Source organism: Dendrobates tinctorius, unplaced genomic scaffold, assembly GCF_039654945.1.
Source record: "Dendrobates tinctorius isolate UK_male_01 unplaced genomic scaffold, ASM3965494v1 ptg000143l, whole genome shotgun sequence".
Lineage (NCBI taxonomy): Eukaryota > Metazoa > Chordata > Amphibia > Anura > Dendrobatidae > Dendrobates > Dendrobates tinctorius.
In genome coordinates, this window is record NW_027361810.1 from 12,513,271 (window position 1) to 12,526,445 (window position 13,175).

The 13,175-nt window shown below is 51.0% G+C and overlaps 1 protein-coding gene across 1 annotated transcript; it reads left to right on the forward strand.

Moving 5' to 3' along the window:
- Positions 1-482: 482 nt before the first annotated feature.
- On the forward strand, positions 483-12,902 carry LOC141049246 (tubulin alpha chain). Its single transcript, XM_073545471.1, has 4 exons — positions 483-635; positions 11,325-11,547; positions 11,645-11,793; positions 11,872-12,902. The coding sequence occupies exons 1-4, from the start codon at positions 633-635 to the stop codon at positions 12,841-12,843; spliced, it is 1,347 nt and encodes a 448-aa protein (XP_073401572.1). The 5' UTR covers positions 483-632; the 3' UTR covers positions 12,844-12,902.
- Positions 12,903-13,175: the final 273 nt, after the last annotated feature.

Below are 13,175 nucleotides of genomic sequence, written 5' to 3' on the forward strand. Positions count from 1 at the left end.
CACCCTCATACACATGCACGCTCAGCACACAGCTGTTCCTCCTGACCTCCCTCATACACATGCACATGCACGCTCAGCACACAGCTGTTCCTCCTGACCTCCCTCATACACAGGCACGCTCAGCAGACAGGTTTCCCTCTTGCACCCGGAAATTACGAGCATGTCCTGATCCGTAGCTCCTCCTTCTCTCCGCCCATAAGCGTGGTGTTACGGCCGCATTTGTTAGTGTTCCTCGTAGTGGGCGTGTCCGTACGTTACTGCCCCTCCCCTGTTATGATCAAGGCGGGGATGACGCCGCAGCACTTTACAGCCGCAGGGCGTGTCCTCAGACCGTAGCTCCTCCCCTCCGATGTGCATCCTGTAACATCTCGGAGATTGTGATGTAGACTCCGCCTATGCCTTCTCTGATTCGCTAGGAGTTCCCTAATCTACATAGCTCCTCCCTTTCCGCAGTAGCGCCTGCACCTGACTCCGCCTCTGGGCGTGTATTTAGCGCTCCCGGCGCCGCCTCCCTACATAAGGCTACTGTCTGCGCAATTAACAGTTCACTTCTCACAGAGATCCGTCACCCAGGCTCCGGTGAGAATCTACCCACTGCCAAGCTCCCACCCGACCCCCGCGGACACGACGACATGGTGAGCGCCCCCCCGAGTGCTGCGTGCGCTGCGGCTGACCCTGCGGTAACGCCTCCATACTGCAGATGTGTACTTGCCCTTTAAATATCTGTACAGGGGGTCCAGCGGCCCCGGGTCCTGCGCCAGGTGCTGAGGATCTCCGGGATCCCCTGATGATCTGCCGATGGGATCTCACATCTGTGGCAGATTAACTCTATGCTTGCCTTCTGTTTATTTAATTAAGGTTTTTTTGTATTTTTTCGTGATTTTTTTTTTTTTTTTGGAGGGAGAATTCTCCCCCCCCTCTGATGTGAGACTGTGGGACGATCACCCTCATCAGGCGCCGCAGGATTTCATCATGATCGTTACAACATTCTGACTTCCTGCAGCCTGTGCTCCGCTCTCCCCCTGATCCCTGTGTGTCAGATGCAGCAGGGCTGAGAGTGTGTGTCAGATGCAGCAGGGCTGAGAGTGTGTGTCAGATGCAGCAGGGCTGAGTGTGTGTGTGTCAGATGCAGCAGGGCTGAGAGTGTGTGTCAGATGCAGCAGGGCTGAGTGTGTGTGTCAGATGCAGCAGGGCTGAGTGTGTGTGTCAGATGCAGCAGGGCTGAGAGTGTGTGTGTGTCAGATGCAGCAGGGCTGAGAGTGTGTGTGTGTCAGATGCAGCAGGGCTGAGAGTGTGTGTGTGTCAGATGCAGCAGGGCTGAGAGTGTGTGTGTGTCAGATGCAGCAGGGCTGAGAGTGTGTGTGTGTCAGATGCAGCAGGGCTGAGAGTGTGTGTGTGTCAGATGCAGCAGGGCTGAGAGTGTGTGTGTGTCAGATGCAGCAGGGCTGAGAGTGTGTGTGTGTCAGATGCAGCAGGGCTGAGAGTGTGTGTGTGTCAGATGCAGCAGGGCTGAGAGTGTGTGTGTGTCAGATGCAGCAGGGCTGAGAGTGTGTGTGTGTCAGATGCAGCAGGGCTGAGAGTGTGTGTGTGTCAGATGCAGCAGGGCTGAGAGTGTGTGTGTGTCAGATGCAGCAGGGCTGAGAGTGTGTGTGTGTCAGATGCAGCAGGGCTGAGAGTGTGTGTGTGTCAGATGCAGCAGGGCTGAGAGTGTGTGTGTGTCAGATGCAGCAGGGCTGAGAGTGTGTGTGTGTCAGATGCAGCAGGGCTGAGAGTGTGTGTGTGTCAGATGCAGCAGGGCTGAGAGTGTGTGTGTGTCAGATGCAGCAGGGCTGAGAGTGTGTGTGTGTCAGATGCAGCAGGGCTGAGAGTGTGTGTGTGTCAGATGCAGCAGGGCTGAGAGTGTGTGTGTGTCAGATGCAGCAGGGCTGAGAGTGTGTGTGTGTCAGATGCAGCAGGGCTGAGAGTGTGTGTGTGTCAGATGCAGCAGGGCTGAGAGTGTGTGTGTGTCAGATGCAGCAGGGCTGAGAGTGTGTGTGTGTCAGATGCAGCAGGGCTGAGAGTGTGTGTGTGTCAGATGCAGCAGGGCTGAGAGTGTGTGTGTGTGTGTGTGTCAGATGCAGCAGGGCTGAGAGTGTGTGTGTGTGTGTGTGTCAGATGCAGCAGGGCTGAGAGTGTGTGTGTGTGTGTGTGTCAGATGCAGCAGGGCTGAGAGTGTGTGTGTGTGTGTGTGTATGTGTCAGATGCAGCAGGGCTGAGAGTGTGTGTGTGTCAGATGCAGCAGGGCTGAGAGTGTGTGTGTGTGTGTGTGTGTGTGTGTGTGTGTGTGTGTGTGTGTGTGTCAGATGCAGCAGGGCTGAGTGTGTGTGTCAGATGCAGCAGGGCTGAGTGTGTGTGTCAGATGCAGCAGGGCTGAGTGTGTGTGTCAGATGCAGCAGGGCTGAGTGTGTGTGTCAGATGCAGCAGGGCTGAGTGTGTTGTCATCTGCTTTACTGGTGCCAGGACCCCCCTACCATCGGGGCAGAAGCCTGCACCCAGGGGAGAGGCGGCAGCACAGGAACAGGGGGCGCAGATCCGACCCCCTTACCTCTCACCAAGGGCTGTGCCACATGACAAACTCAGGACTGCTACACCTGTCATTCACCCTCAGAGTCTGTGGGAATTTCACATTCCCGGCCTTGAGGCGTCATCAGCAGGATGTACGCGCCATTTACGGCAGGTTCAGACACGGTGCGCTCTCACTGCTTTTCATGCATGTGTGTCAGATGCAGCAGGGCTGAGAGTGTGTGTGTGTCAGATGCAGCAGGGCTGAGAGTGTGTGTGTGTCAGATGCAGCAGGGCTGAGTGTGTGTGTGTGTGTCAGATGCAGCAGGGCTGAGAGTGTGTGTGTGTCAGATGCAGCAGGGCTGAGAGTGTGTGTGTGTCAGATGCAGCAGGGCTGAGAGTGTCAGATGCAGCAGGGCTGAGTGTGTGTGTGTGTCAGATGCAGCAGGGCTGAGTGTGTGTGTGTGTCAGATGCAGCAGGGCTGAGTGTGTGTGTGTGTGTCAGATGCAGCAGGGCTGAGTGTGTGTGTGTGTCAGATGCAGCAGGGCTGAGTGTGTGTGTGTGTCAGATGCAGCAGGGCTGAGTGTGTGTGTGTGTCAGATGCAGCAGGGCTGAGTGTGTGTGTGTGTGTGTGTGTGTGTCAGATGCAGCAGGGCTGAGTGTGTTGTCATCTGCTTTACTGGTGCCAGGACCCCCCTACCATCGGGGCAGAAGCCTGCACCCAGGGGAGAGGCGGCAGCACAGGAACAGGGGGCGCAGATCCGACCCCCTTACCTCTCACCAAGGGCTGTGCCACATGACAAACTCAGGACTGCTACACCTGTCATTCACCCTCAGAGTCTGTGGGAATTTCACATTCCCGGCCTTGAGGCGTCATCAGCAGGATGTACGCGCCATTTACGGCAGGTTCAGACACGGTGCGCTCTCACTGCTTTTCATGCATTTGTCTTTGTCCAAATTTTACTTGGCAATTTTTGGGGGGCTAAAAACATTTTTTTTCCTTGAAAAGTTTGCACCTTTTTGACTTTTCAGGTTCTTATTTCCCGGAGTATTCTACTTTTGATGTGGTCATAAATCAGAGGCGCTCATAGAAAGACAGATAAAAGAGAAACTCAGAATGCGCTCGCTGACGGATTCTCCGATGACTCATTCTGCAGCCGCAGAGGCAGCGGGAGGCAAACGGTGCAACGTTTTTAATGAAACCCAATCGCAAAAATGAGTTTTAGCCGTTAAGAAACAGAAATTGTCCCCAAAGACAGAAAATCCATTCTTCAGTGTTGTTTTTCTGGAAAAGTTGGGTGACAACCAAGGAGGCCGCCATTGCAGACATAATGCTGCATCAGTCCCTGACCTGCTGGTTTCCAGATGGTTAAAGTCCCATTCTCCAGGGGACGCTCCCAGCAGCAGGGTGGGCACCTGTCACTGGGGGGCTTTCTGGGTCACCCCCCTCTCTTCTTTAGGGTCCCAGCTGCCGGGCGCCGTCCCAGGCCTCTTTCCTAACTAGGTAATTGTAGTAGAGTCCGATGGGCGCAGGAGGATCCGTCATGGGGCTGTTTATCTTTGGCTTGTCACATGGAGAATTCCCAGCACCTGCCTGACACCCATCCTACAATTACCCAGACACATGGGAGGCCGTGGGCAGCGCACGGGGGGATCCGGTGCCCGCCGCTGGGGTCTTATATGGACGTTTTCTGGAAAGTTTGTAACATACTTTACACTTCAGTTAATCAGTGAAAGGAAACCTTATTGACCCCCTGAAAGCTTGTGTAGGGGGTCAGTCCACGACAAACATCTACCGATTGGATGATGAGAGTATAAACGCTGAGGGTCTCACTATTGGGACCCCCAGAATCACTACAGGACAGAGGTGGTCCCTACCATAGCGGAGAACTGCACCCAGATGTCTCCGGCAGGTCCATGGACTAGAGCCGCAGCGCTACTCTATCTCCTCCAGAAAGTGGACTCGAGACCCCCATCTTATAGAGCAGCAGGGTCCCCCAGATACATCGTAGCTAATCATGGCCTATGTGCTGCAGATTTCTTCCGGAATTTTGCAATGCAAAGAGTGAAATTCGGACAGTCCAGTCTATTGTCCTCTGTTATCAGCCAGTCCAGGGGGGGGGGGGGGGTTGACCCTAGTTATACGAAATAATTTCAAAGGGGATCTGTTCTTCATACAGTCCGGGCAGTACAGTATAGAGGAGAAGCGGAGCGGAGTGATATATCAGTTTGTAGGAAAAGTGTCAGTATAATGTGTATTGTAGTCATTGAAATGCAGAGGAGTCCAGTGGGCGGTTCTATTCAGTGACTTGTATGAGTCAAATGGGTGGTCCTGGTAAATGACTGATAGTGATCTCTGCCTGCACATCATATAGGAAACACTGTCAATCACTGACACTGGACTCGTGCAGATCACTGAATAGGACCGCCCACTGGACTCGTGCAGATCACTGAATAGGACCGCCCACTGGACTCGTGCATATACCAGGGATTTCAGAGAATAAAATAAAGTTCCCTGGAACGTTTCCCACAACACTGTATATCAATCTGATGGGCTCTTCCCGCCCTATAGCATCACAGACCAGACACCATTGTCACCCTGATGACAGGTTCCCTTTAAGGTCGTGAACACATGACGCTCCGCACGCTCACAGGCGACTGATCTCCGCTGTGAGGCTTATTACGCCTCCGCACTATTAGGGTACGTGCACACGCTGCGGATTACAGTGCGGATTTGGCCGCTCGAATTTTGTAAAATCCGCAGGTAAGTCTGCAGGTTAAAAGACCTGCGGATTGTTCTGTGGTTTTGCCCTGCGGTTTTTCATCTCCACAATGGAGGAGATGGCAAACCGCAGCGGAATCCGCAGGAAAACCGAGCGGAAAAATCTGCACTGCGGTTTTTTATTCCCATAGGTTATAATGGTACTGTACACCGCAGCAGAATCCGCAGCATGTGCACACAGCCTAATAACGTTAGGTCTGCGGCAGACATGGCGGGATTATGTATGCTTTGGAATAGAAGGTCACGCGTGCCTGGATTTCTCATGCCTCGAGCCCATGTGAATGAGGTCGGAGGCGCTGAATCTTGGCTCCCGCCTATAGGCCCCGCACCGTAATGGCATGTCACCTATGCCATGCTCTCCCATAACAGGAGGGCTGACGAGAACCACGGAGGACACGCCCGGCTCTGCTACATCAGCATTTACTTTGTTGACTTTAGAAAGGTCAGAATTTCCGGCTTTGGCGGAAACATTGTGTTCTCATTCCCTCCTACCTGACTATAGGTGAAGGGGAACACCGCCGGGAATGTGAAAGAACCCTGAGGTTTAGAAGTTGCTTCCCCGGCCCCTTCTCTATTCTGATCTACCCATGGACGTTCCCTTTAATTCACCGATTACTAGAGAAAGCTGAAGGGGAACTCTGACCAAACCGTCAGACTCTTGTTGGAATGGATTTAATCTCATTTTGTCACATTGCTGTGCGATGTCAGACCCCTCATTGTGAGGTCGGACCCTCCAACTACTCTGTACCAGGCCAGGAGGACCCCGTTATGGGGCTCTCCAGGGCCAACGCCATAGAGAACAGCACCCCGATCTCAGCTCAACTTCAAAGGAGCAAAGGAGATGGACAAATGGGATTTATATAAAGAAAAAAACAGTGTCTGGCGTTTCCCATTAAGTCTTATGGTATCTAATATTGGACCCCGTGCAGTCGCTGCCGGCGCGGAGCGCTAGATGACGGTATTATATTGATCACATTGGGAGCGGCAGGTGCTCCATTGCCTCCTCATTTGTCATCTTGTGTGACTTATACACGGACTCTTTTCTTTTTCTTATTTGTCTTCACCCAAGATAAAAAGAATAATAAATGTAGTTTATGTAGAGCCGGGCACAGCAATGTCAGAAACAGCCAGCGGGGGCGCTGTTTCAGGAGGATAAAAAAACAAAACAGCACAGAGCGGAGCTTCCCCTCCTCATCTTATACCACCCCTTTAAGGCCAGACTGTTGGGAGTAGTAGTTTATTACCGCTGCAGCGCCACATGCACATTGCAGACGTGTAGCGCCCCCTGCAGCTTCCACCAGAGGCGTTATCAATATCCTCTGTCACAGTTTATTATTAGAGTGCAGCGTCCACCGCCGCTCCGGCCCCTGGATTCACTTTCTGGCCTCGTGAGCTTCTAAATACAGAAAATGACGCTTTGGGAATGAGCGTCCGAAAGTAATGGACGACCCCCCCTCAAATGATGAAAAGCAGAGACTGGCAAAACCCTCCCTTCCCTTAAAGACGATATTTCAAGTGATGCTTAATAAACTGACGGCAGGGGGCGAGAGCTGAACCGACAGCAGCACAGAGTATTTCAGGAGGACGATTCTGACCCACGAAGGAGGCCGTGACCTGTCCGCTCATGTGATGTCATGCTTCCCAACTCTCTGGCAAAACACTTCGAAAATGGCGAAAATAGAAGCTTGCAGACCCCCACTGTAAACTTTCCTTCATTACGCCTAGTATCGCAGGCTTTCAATAGTATTGCTCGTCTTATATGGGCCAAAGAGACCTTTTGGGCCCCTAGACTCCAGGGCCCGGGTGCGCCCGCAGCCCCTGAACTTCAGTCCGGGAGGATAAAATTTGCAATAACAAAGCGCATTGCCAGAATAGTTTTTTTTTTTTTTTTTTTTTTTTTCTGGAGCGGTTACACTTCTCTTTTCAGGCCACACCGCCTCCGTGGCTTCTCTGAGCCCTCATCCTGCATCCCCTCCATAAAAGAAACCTTGCGGAAGTGCTGCCTTCTGTCTGGTTATGGAAGGATATGACATGTGCCAAGGAGTGCTATTGGCTCCTCTGGGGGGGGGGGTCTTACTGGCTTCAGGGACCCTCCTAGATGTGCCGGGAAAGTTGGCAAGTATGGGGGGGGGGCTGGCACCAGTATCCAGCTCTAATGGGCAAGTGCAGGGACCCCTGTTGTGAATTCACTTTCTGGTCTACCTCTGGTTGCTGGTGAGGGTGGTGGAGCTGGTTGTATTGACAGAGGAGTCGTGAGTTCTCTTTCCAGGCTCCCTCTGGTGGTTACAGGAGGTAATGGAGCTGATCTAATTAACAGAGACCTGCCACCTGATAATGAGGAAGACATCTGGAGCCTCTGACTGGATTTAAGACAGCCGACTCCCTCTGTCTATGCTGGTGATTTTTCCTGCCTCCTGAGGTCTTAGTTTCCAGTTCAGTCCCTGCATTCTCAAGCTAAGTGTTCTTTGCTATTGTTCACATTTGATTTGGTTTTGTCTATTCAGTTTTGTGTGCTCAGCTATCCCCAGCTGGGTCTGTGCTGAATTTCCATCCTTATGTTACTGTTTGTGCCAGGTTGCTTTTTGTCCCTTATTAGATTGGCTTATTCTTAAAACAGAGCAAAAAGAGGCCAGAGTGCTGATATAGTGGGTGAAGTCTAGTGACTTCAGGGTTTTTTTGCTATCAGACGTGTTGGGCATTTTTTGCAGGGTTTTTCAACTTTTTTGCGTGATTGCAGACAGTGTCTTTCCTTTCCTGTCCTTCCTAGTTAGTGTGGGCCCCATCGTTTGCTCAACCTATTTTCCTACCTGTGTTTGTGTTTTCATCTTGTCTCACCAACAATATATGTTTGGGGTCCGCTCTGGGGCAGTTTAGATTTCCCCTTTCTTGCTTTAGGCTTATTTAGTCCTCCGGCTTTCTCGAGGTGTCTAGAATCATCGTAGGTACGCTCCACGGCTACTGCTAGTTGTGTGGATAGGATCAGGGGTCTGCAATCCGCTTAGTTACCAACCTCTCTGGTTTTCTGTGGCTTAGCTTGGTCTTGTTTACCTCCTCGGTGACCCAATCATAACAGAATCACCAGCCAGGACAGAGGGAGTCAGCTGTCTTAAATCCAGTCAGAGACTCCAGATGTCCAATCGTCTTCCTCATTATCAGGTGGCAGGTCTCTGTTAATTAGATAAGCTTCATTACCTCCTACAACCACCAGAGGGAGCCCGGAAAGAGAACTCACGACTCCTCTGTCAATACAACCAGCTCCACCACCCTCACCAGCAACCAGAGGTAGACCAGAAAGTGAATTCACAACAGACCCCCATACAGATTAGATATCTGCAAGTTCCGCCTGCTTTATTCTAATGTGTATGGGGGTCTTTAGATGACGCTATCAATTGTGGCAGCGGAATTTAAGAGGCTGGAAATGTAGGAAAGGGCCTCTTCAATGCCCAACCGCCCCTCGCAACAGAACTGCCAATGGCATTGCCAAGGCGCTTAGTCCCTCCAGAGCGCCCCCTTGTCTGCCATGTGTGTACACGTCTTCATAAGACTAAAAAACTATGAAAAACATTATGAAAAACATTAAAAAAAAAAGAAAGTGACCTTATCATATGTGCGAACTGTCCGGACTAATCATGTATCACTATACTGATCTCATACGATACACACCGAGCTGATAACGACCTAGATATCTAGAAACGGCCGAATCGCGGCTTTATGGCCACTTCACCTAATGAGACCATGAAATAAAAAGAAATCCAACAATAGTAAAGTACAAACTACATCTCGGACCACACAAACCCCACTCTGTGTTGTAACGTGACATGTTCCATATTACCCCAGATGCTAATGGTGCACCGTGGGGACGCCGCGCTGCTCGGGCGACCGGGGCCTGGTCACTGCTGCTCGCACTTTTCCACGTTGGGTCTCAGCCGCTCTCAGGTCTCACCTGGTTTGTACTTCAGGTTTTGACGTGATCTTCTTTACATAAGACCTCTTCCGACAAGCCTATAACCTGCAGTAACCACCGATCGACCAAACCGCTGCACGACCAGCTCTACCCTCGCCTACTGTATTATCACCCATCCCTTGTAGATTGTGAGCCCTCGCGGGCAGGGTCCTCTCTCCTCCTGTACCAGTTATGACTTGTATTGTTTAAGATTATTGTACTTGTTTTTATGTATACCCCTCCTCACATGTAAAGCGCCATGGAATAAATGGCGCTATAACAATAAATAATAATAACATAAGCGCGGCCCGCATTCCACACGGAGATTATACCTGCTAATCCCGCAGGTTATTAAAAGTCCCAAGTCCAAGTGTTAGCTGGGACAATCGCTGATTTCACCGGAGTACAATGCTCTCCCCGGTCACAGGTCACATGAACAGATCTGTACAGAATGTGTGAGCTCATAATGAAGCGGTAAGAAAGGTCGCTCCCCCTCCAAACCACATGGGGAAGAGGAGCAGTCCGGCGTACGGTCCCTATTACAGCCCCTATGGTTACGTCCCAGTCTACATTCGCTCCCATCCTTCAGCTTTTTAGTGATGTGACCCCCATGTTACTTTTCACAAGGATCTGCTGATTGCCGCCGAATCATCCATAGCGGACCCAGCTCTTTCGGCAGCTCTACACCCCGCTGATAAAGAGGACCCCTCTAGGACTTCATTATGGGCATACATCCTTCTCAACAGTCCTGGGAAATTCAAGGATGTCCCGTAGTGAAATCCACCACAAATGAGAAGTCCCGGAGGTGTTGGCGTAATTCCCGACAGACCCAGTGATGGGTCCAAAATTTCCCCAGATTGGGAAAATCGATCACCGGCGCTGTTCCTTCGCACTCGCTACTGTCCCCTCCACCCGTCAAGTCTTCTTGGCATCGACATCCTGCGGGGGGCGTCACGTGCCGGCTGCGGTTTTCTTATTCTATCCAAACAGTAAGAAGCTGGACGGAATAAGATGGTTGCGGTGGTCACGTGATGCCCGCCGGATGGCGAGGCCGTAGCGAGTGTGGAGGACTGGTACCGGTCGAGGAGGCGAGTATAGTCAGTTTTTGTTTTTTTTATCTTCCTGTCACCAACTGTCCTTTATAGAAAAAGAACTTCAAGAATTGAGAAAATCTAGAAAATTTCTAATATTGCAATTCCCCTACATACAGGCAAATAATCACCACTGGTTCAAAGTCAAGATTTGACACCCGAGCTCCTTTATGATGAAATTGATCTGCTGAATCCTCAATAATAACAACGCCCACGCAGCTCGTATTGTAGTCTGACCATATGTTGTGCTTTTTTAGATCTTTAGGGCGAGACCCAGAATGGCGGGTGCAATTATCACCGCTGCCCTAAGGAGAGGGCGTGCAGACTTGTTTGTGCAAGTTCCGCAGGTTTCAGGTGGAGGTGACTTATGTCAATAATGGAAGGTGAAAACCACCGAGAGGAGAGAACAATGTATGTGATCTAGAGGCCAGAGAGCCGCACATCCCCGACCTGTGGAATCTGACAACTGCTGCTCTCTGCAACTTCACACTTCATATGTTCCTGCCACTTTTGTCTTAAAGGGGATGTCCACCCCAGGCCGTAACTGTACAGCTTGTGGAAAAACACAAAAATTGAGATTGGTTTAAGTTGGTCCACATGCAGCATATAAATGCATGTTCACATGGCCAAAAAGCATAGAAAACCTACAAAAGACAAAATGAAAAAAAACCTGCTAATTAGACTGCAGCCATCCTGGGGATCCTGATCCGTACACAGACATGTGAATGAGGCTTACGACTTGTTATCTGCTGGTGGCTGATCTTACCCTAGATCCACATTATATGGTTGACCTCATCTCTAAATGTAGAAACCCTACAAAACCCGTGATCGGTCCCCTCTCATGCGAAGACCGGAACATCCTGGCATAGAAAGAGGCTTAAATAAGCCTCAGGAGAGGGCTGAGACATGTACGAGATAAATGCAGAGAGAATACTTATTTCTTAATATATTTTCTTTATTTTACAGAGGGAATGTATCTCCGTCCATGTTGGCCAGGCTGGAGTCCAGATGGGCAATGCCTGCTGGGAGTTGTACTGCCTGGAACACGGTATCCAGCCAGACGGGCAGATGCCCAGTGACAAGACCATCGGTGGAAGCGATGATTCCTTTACTACATTCTTCAGTGAGACGGGGGCTGGTAAACACGTCCCCCGTGCTGTGTTTGTGGACCTGGAGCCCACTGTAATCGGTGAGTATAGTGGGTGGGGGGTCTTCTAATGCAGCACCTACACGGTACCATACAACTTTCCTTGTGTCCTAATATCTCCACTCCGTTCTCTTTCTAGATGAGGTCAGGGCCGGCACCTACCGCCAACTTTTCCACCCAGAACAGTTAATCAGTGGCAAGGAAGATGCAGCCAACAACTACGCCCGAGGCCATTACACCATCGGCAAGGAGATCATTGATCCAGTCCTAGACAGAATCCGCAAGCTGGTGAGTGATTCGTATTGATCATCTCTCTGCGTGCCGTGGGCCACGCTCAGCTGGTAATTGTGCTCTCTACTCTTACAGGCCGATCAGTGCACAGGTTTGCAGGGATTTTTGGTTTTCCACAGTTTCGGTGGTGGCACTGGATCAGGCTTCACCTCCCTCTTGATGGAACGTCTCTCCGTTGACTATGGCAAGAAATCCAAGCTGGAGTTCTCCATCTATCCAGCACCTCAGGTTTCCACTGCTGTAGTTGAGCCATACAACTCCATCCTCACCACCCACACCACACTGGAGCACTCAGACTGCGCCTTCATGGTGGACAATGAGGCCATCTATGACATCTGCCGCAGGAACCTGGACATTGAGCGCCCAACCTACACCAACCTGAACAGACTCATTAGTCAGATCGTGTCCTCCATCACAGCCTCTCTCAGGTTTGATGGTGCTCTGAATGTGGACTTGACAGAGTTCCAGACCAACCTGGTGCCCTACCCCCGTATCCACTTCCCCCTGGCCACCTATGCCCCCGTCATCTCTGCTGAGAAAGCTTACCATGAGCAGCTCTCTGTGTCCGAGATCACTAACGCTTGCTTTGAGCCGGCCAACCAGATGGTGAAATGTGACCCCAGACACGGCAAATATATGGCCTGCTGCCTGCTGTACCGCGGTGATGTGGTACCTAAGGATGTCAATGCCGCCATTGCTGCCATCAAGACCAAGCGTACCATCCAGTTTGTGGACTGGTGCCCAACAGGGTTCAAAGTTGGTATCAATTACCAACCACCAACTGCAGTTCCCGGTGGAGACCTGGCCAAGGTGCAGCGCGCTGTGTGCATGCTGAGTAACACCACAGCCATTGCCGAGGCCTGGGCTCGCCTGGACCATAAGTTTGACCTCATGTATGCAAAGCGAGCCTTCGTGCACTGGTATGTGGGAGAGGGCATGGAGGAGGGAGAGTTCTCTGAGGCTCGGGAGGACATGGCCGCCCTGGAGAAGGATTACGAAGAGGTCGGGATAGACTCTTATGAAGATGAGGATGAAGGAGAAGAATAAAGTGTCGTAGTCCATAACTGTATCATGTCCCGCAGCAATAAACATCAGTTGTAACTTTGGATTGTCATTGATGTTTCAACTTTTATTCTCCATTCTTGGAGACATTTCTTATTCATACAGTGAATAAATCTGTAATGTAAAGATCTGATGAGGCCCGTCTGATATCACACACAAGAGCTGAAAGTAGAATCTTAGTGGGAGGCCGCGGTCAGAAGCACATCCCAGAATGTCCTTCATCAGTGACATCTGAGAAGTAGAGCAAGGAATGTCGGCGGAATGAATGGCAGCCGGCTGCTGACTGGGGTGAGATGATCTCTGGGGTCAGTAAAAGC

Excerpts from the sequence above, each read along its gene's own strand:
- LOC141049246 (XM_073545471.1), top strand. Across the intron at positions 11,548-11,644 it reads CCTGGAGCCCACTGTAATCG|ATGAGGTCAGGGCCGGCACC; the intron begins GTGAGTATAGTG and ends TTCTCTTTCTAG. Across the intron at positions 11,794-11,871 it reads TAGACAGAATCCGCAAGCTG|GCCGATCAGTGCACAGGTTT; the intron begins GTGAGTGATTCG and ends CTACTCTTACAG.